The sequence below is a fragment of the Cyprinus carpio genome, chromosome B17 (genome assembly GCF_018340385.1).
Source record: "Cyprinus carpio isolate SPL01 chromosome B17, ASM1834038v1, whole genome shotgun sequence".
NCBI lineage: Eukaryota > Metazoa > Chordata > Actinopteri > Cypriniformes > Cyprinidae > Cyprinus > Cyprinus carpio.
The window spans coordinates 25,156,189-25,170,089 of NC_056613.1; the positions used below are offsets into that span (position 1 = coordinate 25,156,189).

General features: G+C 39.9%; 1 protein-coding gene across 6 annotated transcripts in view; it reads right to left on the reverse strand.

The window, feature by feature from the left end:
• The window catches only part of ralgapa2 (Ral GTPase activating protein catalytic subunit alpha 2), a 159,981-nt gene that overhangs the window by 27,537 nt on the left and 118,543 nt on the right, over positions 1-13,901 (reverse strand). For all 6 annotated transcript variants that reach the window (XM_042742922.1, XM_042742921.1, XM_042742918.1 and 3 more), the window contains 2 exons: positions 6,912-7,070; positions 6,104-6,231 (listed from right to left, as the gene is read on the reverse strand). In XM_042742922.1, the coding sequence (XP_042598856.1) occupies positions 6,104-6,231; positions 6,912-7,070 (287 nt within the window). The remainder of the gene's footprint in view (positions 1-6,103; positions 6,232-6,911; positions 7,071-13,901) is intronic.

Here is a 13,901-nt window from a genome sequence, read left to right on the forward strand (position 1 = left end):
ATATATATGTATATATATATATATATGAAGAGTTCAGAGGCCTCGTTAAGACAATACATTCTTCATAGGCATGCTGGGAATTTTCAGTCAACTGTTTAACCAGTTAGGATGGCATTCTGATGGTATAACATGGGTTTTTATGTAGTTATTCACATTTTGTTTTCTTAGTAATTCACAGTTCTTGTCAAAAGTAAAAAGGTCCCATAAACTTAAAAAGTTCTTCTTCCCTTTCCCTTTTATATTTGTATTGAACTGCTTCACTTTTGCATCACTAGCGTCACTTGAATTAACTGTAAGGAAACTTGAATAACTGAGCAATGAGGAAAGCGCCACAACCTCTGAACACCTTATTTTTGGTTCTCTGTGAAGGCATGTTTTTTTTTTTCACTGACGTATTTTAATCATATTTACCATTTTTTAGTGTCAAATAATGAGCCAAGAAATCACCCATCAAATTAGAAATGGAAAGCAAATACAAGTGCAGCATGGCAGCATGCTATTCAAAACACAGTCCTGAACGTGTGACAAGAAGAGAAGGACAGAGAGGGATTGGGTGGGAGAGTGAGTTGGCGTAGCTCAGTGATCTTAACACACTGAACTTTGTCAGGACCTCCAGTAACAGCTGGCGAGCTGGGAGACCCACTGAAGCAGACGGGAGGGGGACTCCATTTGGAGAAACTGCTGCAACATTATTTGAATGCTGTTATCTACTATTATACTATGTTGGTCTATTATTGCAGTATCATTAATTTCATGGCCTCAAACATCATGCAAAAAAGCTAATGGGGTCAGTGGGATGGCCTCTTCCAGTTTAACTAAGTGGTTCTTAGCTAGAATAATCTGCAACATGTCGACAGTCTAATGTCAGACTCTGCAATACAATACAAGAGAGGAAGTAGGCTCAACCCTGACACGCATTCAATATAACACATGGATCTTCAGGTTTAATAAGCAACAAATATGAACATAGTCAGATCTGTGCTATATAGCTGGATGGCCACAATGACAACAAAACAATCACATTCACAATCCTCATTCTAAATCGCTGGTACTTGTATTACGGTCTACATGAGACCACATCCTCAACTTACTCTCAAATATCCATCACGGGTGCTAAAAGCTGAATCGCGCATGACTGACGGCGGGCAGGAACAGATTATGGCTATTGATTGGTGCCTAGAGATGGATCTGAGCCAGGAGGAAAGAGGGAGTAACTCCATCGATTCTCGTTCAGCACAGCACAGAGACTGAAGGTCAGTGAATCTCTGCTTCACTTCTTAAAGGCCACTGGTCTGCCACCGCAAACCCCACGTGGACTGAAGCATGTCGACTTCACGCAGAGACTGACAGAAAGAGAGTGAAGAGACAGTGACACACTGACCTTAGACCAAGGAAGGGCTCAGTGGTAAAAGAGATAAACCGGCTGCCCACTTGTCAACTCTACATAACTCAATGATGATGCGTGATGTCACACACATGGACAGCTGACAGAAGCGGTCTTTGACCTGTATTGCAACAGGACATCTTGCAAGTCAACGCAAAGCTGGCTGAATTAAGAAAACCAGCACAGTGCAAACTGAAACCATTACCATAGACAGCATCTGAAGACCTGTTAACACCCAGACAAACATTCGGTGTGACAATTCATGTAATAAACAATTTCATTTGAATGAACGGCTGTTAATGCTGTTACGTTTGCTCAGACTGACAGGAACATTTCCCTGAGATGTGGGTGGTGATGCCTGGTGTTTCAAACTGTGTGACAGCTCTTTCTGAAGACTCTCTGCTCAACTCAAGGACTGCAGATTACTATAATAATCTTTTACCTCTTTAAATTACTAAAATAATTTAAGACTTCATTATTAATTTATTTACGACGATTTTTAATAACTTTTTTCCCAAGAGGTTAAAATTCTTATTTTTAGAACAACCTTAAGAAAAGATAAGAACATTGTTAAGAAAACTTCGGCAATACAAAATATTCATAACTTTATTTGTAAATTAGAAAATAATACGAAGAATTTTATGCTTAAGCAAATTCGTCCTGGGACTGATTGCGGGACCGATCCCGGGTTGAGGACCTAGTAACACCGACGGATTCAGTCCTGGAACGAGCTCTGTGTGAACAAAAGCTAGAACCAATGCCGTAAAGGGTGTGTTGTAGTGATGACGCATGTTATCGTGCGACTCTTTTACCAGGTTTTTTGAAGGCAGATCAACATTTGATCAACAAAAAAAAAAAGTGCAAACTGTAATGAAGCAGAAATCAGTTAGTTCCTCACTATCCGCGCTGAAGTTGCGATCGTTCCCCAGCTTAAGTGAAACAGAACGCGTCACATTACACGTCACATCGTAATGTCACTTGTCTTTAAGGGATGTGTGTGAACACACACACAGATTCTGGAAATCACTGGCAGTGTGTATGAACCACAATCAAATGATCCTGGGACAAATCTCGGCACACATTCTCCATGTATTTTCTGGAATTTTTGTGCGAAAGAGGCTTATGTGACAGTGAACAGCAGAGGAAGAACCTGGAACTGCGTCTCATTTTTGTATTCATGTATTGGTGTTATCTGATATACATAACTGCAAACACAAAACCCTAATAGGCTGTTTGAAAACGTTTAAATAATTTTCAACTTCCTTTCTTTCAAGCAAGTGTCAGAAAGTTACATAGTGCTTTGTGAATCTGCAATTTCATTCAGCTATCTGCCATTTTTTACTAAATGGTCTGAAAAGACAAATCACATGCAGAATTTTTGTGCAGAACAGGTCTTGACTTGTGATATATGGGAATGATTTCACACAGACCACCAAAACATCACAGGGAGTTGTAAATGTTCAGCAGCTAACAAACATGGTCATATGCACCCACTCCCTTCATTTTTAGTCATAATGTAAATTATGTAAAAAAAAATCAGCTGGATTGAGTCTTGTGTATTTAAGTTAGACATGGCATCCTTCTATAACGATATTTGCCTCTTTTTTGAAGCTTGTCATTATTCACTGCCATTACATGGACGAGAGCAAGCGGAGCATTATTTTTAATCTCCTTTTGTGGTGTGAAAAAGAAAGGTCATACAGCATTAGAACAATAATAATGACTGAATTCTCATTTGTGTGTGAACAGTCCCTTCAATAGAGCCCAATCTGCTCCTGAGCAATATGAAGAATGTTAACAAGAGTGAGAACATGAAGGAACAAAAGGCTCATGTATCAGCTGAAGATGAATTTTCTTCATTTATTGATCTTGTAATATATCCTAAGTTTCCCTGCGCAGGGCTTCGGCATGGCCCACTTCAAACTCGCAGCAGCTGATGAATCAATAATCACCACACATTATGCGCACTGTGAAAGGTGTCAGCAGGAGCGGGACTCTCCATTCAAGCTAAGCCCTTTGGAAGAGCATAATCTCAGTGCTGGCCGGGATAGAGATCCATAGATTAGCTCCGAACATTCACCTGCATACACGCACAATAGAAGGCAAGGGTGTGGGACAGCGCAGGGCACGGGGGTGGCCTGCAGTGCCCCATGCCAAGCGCTGGTAGTCATTTCACCAAAACCCATCCAATTAGAGCTGAGTGATGGTGTAGCCCGCTGGAGGCCCCTCCATCTCTGCGGCAGGGCCAGAGAGAGACACCTGCTTTTATCAGCCTGTGCAGGGAACACAAGGACTTGCTTTGAAGAAATATTCAACTAATTACGCTGGAGCACCAAGCACAACAAGCGGGAAGATTGCAGGGACCCCGACCATTGTGAAGCAGAAAACTCCAGAGAAGATTTCATCTCCACACAAAAACAGACATCTCTCAGACTGCGAGGCAAGGTCATTGTTCTGACGGGGAGCGACAGAAAGTGCTAGATCCACACTACAGTGTTTTCCCCCCGATGTGTGATGCAGATCTGTTTTTGGATGAGAGTGTAAACGGTTCGAGCCACACTCAATCTGACCATTCCATTCTGGGCCACTTTCACATCTGGATATGCATCAGATTTTTCATAATGTGACTTCAGTGTGAACAGCCAGGATGAAACCGAAGCGATTTTCAGAGCCTGACATAGTCCAAGGATGCTTAAGGCATCATTAATGTTCGGGGTTCAGACACACTCTCTCTGTTTAAATCTAGAGACATGATGCATCTCTTTGGCCAAGCATTCAAATAATGCATCTCATAATCTTGGACTGCAGTTATATCTGATCAAATGCACATTTTTATTCTTTAGCTTGGGTTAAACAAATTAATTTTACTTGGTTGGAACAGCAGCTATGCTAATTATGTCTCTATTTGTTTCTCTGTTTCTGCCACAGGATTTACATTCAGTCTGGATCCAGAACACCTGAGAAGAGATGATGCCAACCCCTCAGAGGACCTCAGATGAGGCTAACCCTGAAACAACTTACAGAACTACCAAGTTTTGCTATAAGTTTGATTGCATCATATAATAATTGCTGTCAACAGTGTTCATCATCTGTTTGTTTACGTCTTTAATTGATTTTTCCGTACATTTCTACCATATGCACATAAACTGACAGTCACCAATGATAAGCTACTACTGAATATTGTAGAAACTTAATTTCCTGTAAAGTTGCTTTGCAACGATTTTGTATCGTAAAAAGCGCTATACAAATAAACTTGAATTTAATTGAATTCAGTTATTTAAAACAATAGTGCGAACGAGAACGAGTGAGCGAGAGAAACACACACACTTTTGTGTGAGTGTAAGAGGTGACTGTCGAGCAGATGTTCTTGTGACGGACAGATAAGAGAAGCAGCACCCAAAAGCAGATCAATTATTCACAGAGACAGATCAAGTCATTGCAGGAAGCTGTGAAAGCAGAATATCCTTAATGGCCTTTCACACCCTATTCACCAGAGACAATTAACAGTCACACACACACCCACTCACAATAATGATCACACTGACGCAATATCACTGCAGACAGGAAAGAAAGAGCACAACTAAAAATCAGACATGATGCGCCAATATCTACTTATGATCTGTTCCGCATATCTTTACAGGTGTTAAATAAACTTAATACACAGTGCTATAGGAACACCTGACTGTCAAAAAGATCGCTAATCTGTAAAATTAATGTCATCAAGCAACCGTTTTTCTCGCTTACCCACACTACCATTCATAGTTTTGGTGGATTAAAGAAAAAAGAAAATAAATAAAAAAATAAATGAAATATCACTTTGCACTTTCTTCTCGGATATCAAAATTATTTCCTGTCAAACCAACAAACTGTAACCATTTTTTATTTATTTGGAAATCAGTCACCTTTTATCTCAGCGTTCCTTTTAGGTCTCATTTTGAGAAAATTACCAACTGACTTTATGACTTTACAAAAAAGAATTAGCAAATGACTTTTTTCCCCCCATATAGCATATCGTTTTTTTAAGCAAGACACTCAATCAGTGGAGAAGGGAAGAAATTCTACATGCAGATAAAAAGGATATGAGACAAACAATTGACAATTGAGCATAACAATTGATTCTTGGCCAATGAATTATTGAAAATGCATGGACACTCGAGGTGTAAGGCTTCCACAGTTCAACTTGGGAATTGATTTGTAATAATTCATCAGCTGGAGACAATTATAGAACAGACTATATCTTCAATCTTCTTCCTAGTTCAGCAGAAACTATGCACTACCCAGGCATTTCTAGGGCCATTCCAGTGCACTTAATCTTTTGCTTCCTAAAAACTCCCAATATACACCATAAAAAAACATTTACTTACCAGGAAAAGATGCCACGTCTTTGCCCGAAATGGATGAGCTGTGCTTTAAACAGCAACAACAAAGGACAACACACAACGGCAAAAACAGAATCGCTCATACTGTGTTATACAGCAATGCTGTCTACAAACACTATAGCTACATATTAACAAACAACCTCATTAATCGTATCACATATCATTGAGATATCAGTGTCAATTTTTCAGCAGAAGTCATGTTCACTAGAAAGATTCGTGGCATAGGGAACTACAGAGTGGAATGAAACACGCTCAGAGTGTGTTCTACTTACGAGCACAAAATTAGTGTCAAATCACATCCAGAACGCTGTGATCTCCCAACCATAAAGCTGAAGGATACAAACTCTGGTAAAGTGTCAGTCGAGACTTCACAGCCCTGCTGGCATTGATGCACGTGGCCCGCACCAGACTCGGCAACAGCGTTCCAGTCACTATCGCCCCGTCGAACAGAGGCCCAAAGAAAGGAACCTGGTTGAGACAGAGCAAATAATGAAGAAATATTGTTTTAAGTTTTAAATGCAAAATCAATTTACATGAATTCTCAACCCCATGTTGAATGCGATACGTGTACGAGACAGATGAATGTAGTGGATGGATAATGCATCACTTCCATTTGCCAAGGCTTACGTTTCTCGAGTGGATGAAATGAGAGTTATTTGAGTGGAACAGCAGATAGCAGTGACACAGCTGAGGGAATTTCACTAATTGCAGCTGGTGACATGCTGCAGAAACCATACATCTGACAGCATCCAGGCCACTCAACACGCACAGCAGTCAAGTCTCGGAGAGGTGACATGTTTGCGAGAAATTACAAATGATGCATGATTTCTCTGGGGATCTAGTGGCAGACGCAGGAGGAGGAAGATGAAAGGCAGCTTGACCGCGATGAGAGTGGCGTGCCGACAGTGCAGTAATGGACTTCTAGCATTAGTGCTTTCAGAGACGAGACAGGAAGAGATACCATCCAGCCCTTCCAGCCACAATCGACATCTCCTGACAATCAGCGAAACATCGCACATCCTGACGAAGATCTTAAGATGCCTCGGGAGAGGCATTTCACGTAATATATGAAAATCTGGTAAATTATGGTGGATGGTTGTGGTTTTTAATGTAACGTAATGTCATTATCTTCACGACGAGGGACATACCTGGGGTTTTTTCATGATCTGAACAAAGAACATGTGGTTTTTCATGGGGTAGATGATGATGAGGACATCTCCGAAGTCGGTGGGAATGATTCCTCTTCTGTAATCCCGAGTGTGCTCCGACCACACAATGTGCACTTCATCGTTTCCCAAGTGACGAAGCTATGAACAACCAGAGGCAAAAGCATCAATAAATCTGACGTGCAAACCAATAAAATACTGTCAACATTAGTCAGAAACATCATGAGGGCTGCACATCAGGGAAAAAACAATCACAGATAATCATTTTCACCGTGCATATGTATTGAAAAACAAATTCTTCGAAAGACATTGTAAAAGGACCGTGGGCATCAAAAAATATGACTCAAACTCGCAAACCTGTACGTTTTCTTCATGATCAACTATAATTCCAGAAAGACTGTACATTTATTTTAGTACATAACAGCTGAAATTATTTTGGGAAATTTCAATCTCAAGTCAAATGAGCTACAGAAATTGGGTTCATTATGTTTCAATCATTTAAACAAATTGACTTTAGCCAGAAAATTGGACAGATTGTCATTTTTACATAAAAATATACATACATTTGTAGGAAATGCATTTTTCGGAAGCTAATTTTTGGGATCTCGGGAACATGAAATAAATGGGCGCTGAGAGTCTGATTAATATGTAGTTCTAATGTTGAAGCACCAGCAATCTTTTGCAATAATTTGTTTAATGCTGTACATGAGGAAAAGTGTATATCAGAGCAGTGGGCTCAGAGATGTGCTACTACTAGCTGACAATCCTGTAAAGGCTTTTATATTCAGACAGGAGACACTAAAACAATAACCAGTGGACATTGGTTCTAGTATGAGTAAGTTCTGATTCAGATATCTAGAAGATATTCTGGGAATGATGACATCTGTTAATGCTGACAATCTTGCAATAATCTTGAGATTTCCAAATATCAAACAGTTAATCATCAACAGTAAATGGCCGAAAAAAGTCACTTTGAAAAAATCTGATATCTGAATTGAACTACATGGTTGATAATAGTCAGTTTGTGGAAGTATGATGTCTGTTTTAAAAAATCTGATATCTGAATTGAACTACACGTTTTCACTACATTTTAGGTATCTTGTGTATGGGGAATCGAACCCCCAACCTTGCGCTTCGTAACGCAATATTAGCACTATGTATGCACCCTTGCGCTTCGTAACGCAATGCTCTACCACTTGAGCTACAGGAGCACTATGTATGGATATAATATTATTTTGTGCGCAAGAAATTTAAATATCAAAACAAAAGTCCCAAAAGGGGACAAGTTTGGAAGTATGCGAACGGGCATTCCAAACTTTTTAATAATAAACTAAAAAGAAGAAAAAAAAATCTTACAATGTACTTGACTGAACAGCAAGTCTACAAAAATGAGATCGTTTCTATTTATTTCATTTCATTGACTTGAAATGATTGAATACTATGGAATCTATTGTCAGCAGGAAAATAGAGAATGACGTGATAGAAATGTTTGGTTATATCACCCCAATCCAAGTCTAGCAATGCACACATTAAAGGGATACTCCACCCCAAAATGAAAATTTTGTCATTAATCTCTTACCCCCATGTCGTTCCAAACCCGTAAAAGCTTAGTTCGTCTTCAGAAAACAATTTAAGATATTTTGGATGAAAACCGGGAGGCTTGTGACTTACACTGTCAAGGTCCAGAAAAGTATGAAAGACATCGTCAGAATAGTCCATCTGCCATCAGTTGTTCAACTGTAATGTTATGAAGCGACAAGAATAAGTTGAGCACCTGTGAAGGTGTTGTGGGTGGTTGCTATGCATTGCTAAAATGTTCCATGTGTTTGCTAGGTTATTCTGGGTGGTTGGTGGATTTTGGTGGAAGAGAATACTTTTTGCACACGAAGAAAACAAAAAATAATGACTTTATTCAACAATTACTTTGTCAACAGTCTCTTCTGTGTCTCTCCATATCACCGTATGCTCTTCTGTATCAGCCGCGCCACAAGGATGCGCTGTTTCTACCTGTATTTAGCTTTTATTTGAAAGAAAACAGTGCATCCTTGTGGAGTGGCTGATACAGAAGAGCATATGCAGCATATGGTGACGATTCTGATGATGTCTTTCATACTTTTCTGGACCTTGACAGTCTTAACTTTCTTGGCAGCCTATGGGACACAGGGCTCCAAACAAAAAAATCAAGTAAGGAGCCATTGGCTCCTATAAGAAAAAAACTTAGGAGCCAAATAATTTTTTTAGGTGCCACAGAATAAACTTGTTTTATTTATTTTACGATTATTATTATTTTTTACATTTCAACATTTCAATCATACTGTCATGTGTTTATGTCTCATCTTTTCTTGACTTTATCAGCATTTTAATCCATCTTGTAGATGACCTGGGAACTAAGGTTCACTTAAAGTGGGAACTAAATGTCTTTTCCAGCTTGAAATCTACAGTCACAAAGAATTGTTCATTACACAGAGTCTGTACCAGTATCATGGAGCATAAGCATCACTTGGCCACTGAGTGTAGCTTGGGCTCCTCCTACATGAGACATTTCAGTAAGTTGTACTGTAGGCTCTCTTATAAAATAGCCTACCTTTTGATGTTAATTCATGTTTCACTATGTACTATATTAGTAAAGAGAAAGATTAAATGGGTTCACTTGCCCTTGAACTGAGGCGCTAAAGCGACCGCGCCTGCCGCATTAAGGAGCGCCACAACTGTATTTATTATTTGAATTTCGTTATGAATTCGGAATAATTTTAAAGCTGGTACTTTTTAAAAGTGACAAAGCACAGAGCTTCTTGCGATTACTGGACAGCAGTTGCACTTCAAAGCACTGAAGTTAACGCATTAAAAGAACACAGACCAAGATCTTGTTTAGAAGAAGCCATATTAGTAATTATTATAAACCAGAATTGTTAACGATATTGCCAATATCCACACAGCTGACAGCTTGACCTGTTCTAGTTTGTTCAAGCTGTGCACAAAATAGACGCTGTATTTTCTGCACTTTCCTTTCTTACGTCTCCGTCATTTCTCTCTCGCTGCACAGCGGAGCTGCGTTTATCAGACTGTGTGCGTCAGCTCTGATCAGCGGCAGAGATGAGGACTGTCTGAAACTCTCTTTTTCCACTAAAACTTTGATGCGCATCGTCTCAGTTTAATACGTGAACATAACAAAAGATTTGGTCGCAAAACAATTAGGAAAAAAGGCATTACATTCAAAATTTTAAGTTATAACATGTAAATATATACCCAGATAGCAATAACACTCGGGCTGATTCTGGCTGAAATGCGTCTCTGTCGGTTCAGTCTCGGCATCGGTGAGAAGATAATGGACCAGAGCCGCGCAAAACACTTCTGGCTGACAGACGGCTTTTTCCCTGTGGGCCGATCTCGGCTGAAAGCTGTTGTACACGCGGCAGATCCACACTCGGTGTAGGTGTTTGTATTAACCTTCCGCCCGAGTTCGTTTTATCACAGACGGGGCACTGCTAGAATGAAGCAAATCATCTGCCTGAGAAAACTTTTTAAGCGGTTAAATCCTGAGGAGCTTTCGGCGGGTAGTCGCCAGTGGCGACCTCAGCAAAAACGTCACTCGCAAATTAATATTTATGGTTGCAAATGCGACTGTTTTAGTCGCAGTTCTGAGCCCTGGGACAGTCACAAGCCTCCCAGTTTTCATCCAAAATATCTTAAATTGAGTTCCGAAGACAAACAAAGCTTTTACGGGTTTGGAACGACATGGGGGTAAGTGATTAATGACAAAATTTTCATTTTGGGGTGGAGTATCCCTTTAAGTGATAAAAGTGATATCATACTTCATTTTTCACACAAGTGGTTGTTTCTGGGCCTCACAGCATCATTTACTGTCAAAGACTAAGCAAAACACAAGCAGCACAGACAGACCATAAAGATGCCATTCCAAATAATTAACAACAATTAAGTGGAATATTACCAAAATGGTGAGAAATTAAAGTGACCTCTGTAATCAAAAAAGAGGAGTCTTGGAAGCATGTCACTGCAACGGCGCGGCTTAAGCGAGCTCCTCTCAGTGGGTCGTTAAACATCTGCCGATGCACCCATGCCTAATGAGCCATTACCAAAACATGTCCTCTTCACCAAAAATGCAATTACCACATTTCCCCATAAGCCCTTAATTAGGCTAATGGGCTAAAATTAAACATATCCACAACAAGCTGATTGGGTCGGCGCATACCGATCCATTTGGAGAGTCAGCAGAAGAATTGGCGGCATGTAAACAGGTTGGGCGGAGAGAGGAAATACACAACACATTGTACACATACACCAGATGCCATTCTCAATGAAAGGGAGCAGATGTTAAAGACCGCAGACTTCTAAGAAACCTGAACTTTAGAATAGGCTTAAGTAGAGCACCTGTGAAGGTGTTGTGGGTGGTTGCTATGCATTGCTAAAATGTTCCATGTGGTTGCTAGGTTATTCTGGGTGGTTGGTGGATTTTTCCCACACAAGCCAATAGAGTCCATCTCTAAGACCTTCTCATGCGCTGGTCTCCAGATATGGCTCAGGTTCTTCCACCAATGAAAGGCTTTGAGATTTTGCACCCATTTTAGCATCTACCAAAACGACAGTATACTTTTTTCTTAAATCTTTTGATTTCACGTATCATTTCTGTCTATAGAATAAACAGTGTTTAATCAGGGTATCCGCACATGCTTGATTCAACAGGTTGGGGTACAAACAGGGTAACTGCAAGCATAAAACACTCAAAACCTGTTTCAGCCAATATATACATATGAATTTGTGTACCAATAGATAAAAACAATAAATACATACTAATTATAGGTTGACTGATACTTAATTTATCTGATATGACAACATGATGCAGGATTTTTAAATAAGAAACAAACCTGATGAACGAAGATTTTATGGGTTTTGAACGACACAAGGGTGAGTAATTACAGTATTGACGAATTTTTGTTTTTAGGTGAACCATCCCTTTGAAAAAAGTCTTTTTATGTCCGGCCAGCACCTAACATTGCAATTATTACTTCCTAGCTTGTAAAGACAAACTTCCTTGGAGGATATGAACGCCATCTGAATGGCGTTTGAAGTTTTATGTTGTCGCATTACCACGTTTTCTGTCCCCGAATTTAAGACCTCTAAAATTATCATTTAGACTTTTTGCATTTAAGATAGGACTTTTCACAGCACTAAATTTGAAAATTGAATTAAGATGTGATTGTTTAAGGCTAAGGACTGTCCAATACTTTAAATATGAGCAATACTAATAGAGTAATTTGCATTAGCGAACACAAAACTATGAGAATATTTAGCTGCTTTTCCACTATCGGGCTAAATGGTTCTAGGAACTGTCAGGTACGGTTCCAGTTGTATTTCCACGTGAGCCTGGTACGGTGCGGCACGATTACAAACCGTTCTCAGCACGGTTAGACAACTGTACTGAGACGTGCTGGTAGAGTGCGTGTGCGTGTGCGTGACGCCCACTCTGTTGCCTGGCTACCAGTTTCTCCATAGCTGGCTATGCGGAAGCGCGCTATTTGATTAAACAGCCAAGTCAACAGCTTCACTACGTTCAATATAAAAAATTAAAAAAATTATTTTTGCTTATTGATATTTGGGCATGCTTATCTCCCCAGCATTTGTTGGTATACCCGTCATTGCTTTCTGTTTATTTTATTTTATTTTTCGCGTCAAGAGTTAACAAAGTAAATATCAGATAAAAAAGGAGTCCCAAAAAACACAAATATCTGATCATCGTCCATATCGCCGTTTTACATTACACTTGCATTACCAAGGCAACGACTGACGCATTTGTATTACATTCCAAAGAGCTCCATTATCAGCACCACAGTGGAAAATGAAACCGTATCCATGCTGACTGGCCCGGATCGGCAAGGCAAAGAAAACCGTTTAGCCCAATAGTGGAAAAGCGGCTTTAGTGGCCCCATGTGTGTACGCTCTTAAAAACAAAGGTTCTAAAAGGAGGCTTTCACACTGATGCCACAGAAGAACCATTTTAGGATCCCAAAGAACCTTTCAGCGAACAGTTCTTGAAAGAACCATGTCTAATTGCAATTACAATTATGGATGCCACAATTACGTAATCATTCAAAGCGGCAATTAATCATTCAAAGTCCACTTATGTCATTCTGTGTGCTTAAGATGTGTTTTTTTCTTTCTACATGTTATCTTAAGGGTTTTTCCCATTATTTAAATTTTTGTATAACATTATAATACCATTCATATTTTTACTTTTTTATAATTTAAAGAAGAAAATAATCCGATGTATAGTTGACATTTGAGGCTTAATACTATAGAAAAACACTATAGTAAACACTTGCATCGAACAATGGTATAAACATCATTCAATGTAAATTGTGATAATCGTAATTAATAATCGTAATTACTATTTCAAGGGAATAATCGACAATTATGATTTTTGTCATAATCGTGCAGCCCTAGTGTAGAGCATGACATACACATGTACTGTAAACGCACAGACACTGAGCAAAGCTGGAAATGCCCTCAAGCTTAAATGCTGCCATGTAAAGAAGCAGCATCCTTCCCTCTGCAACAAAAGAGTGTGTGTGTGAGTGTGGTTGGATGACCGGCTGCCTCCTGACACCGTGGCCTCGCATGGCAACACCCTCCCAGTAACTGCATTACTAGCCCAGCCAGCTGCTCTGCTCCGTTCTGCCCCCCAGCACTCAATTGGATTCAGGAATTCTTCTCTTTTTCTCTCTTTGCTTTCCTTGCTGTCGGCTCTTCACCCCTCTTTTCTCTTGCTACCTCTGAAAGTTGCATTTGTAAATTAGAGAAGTTACTTCCTGTCTGCCTGTGGCTGATAAAATAGCCCTTTCACCCCTCCCCACACACGTGCCACCCAACAGTCGCCCTCTCTCGCTGCCAGAGCGGGAGTGTAGCAATTATGGGGCCTGATGGCCAAAATGAATCGAGCACGGCTCGCGGCACACA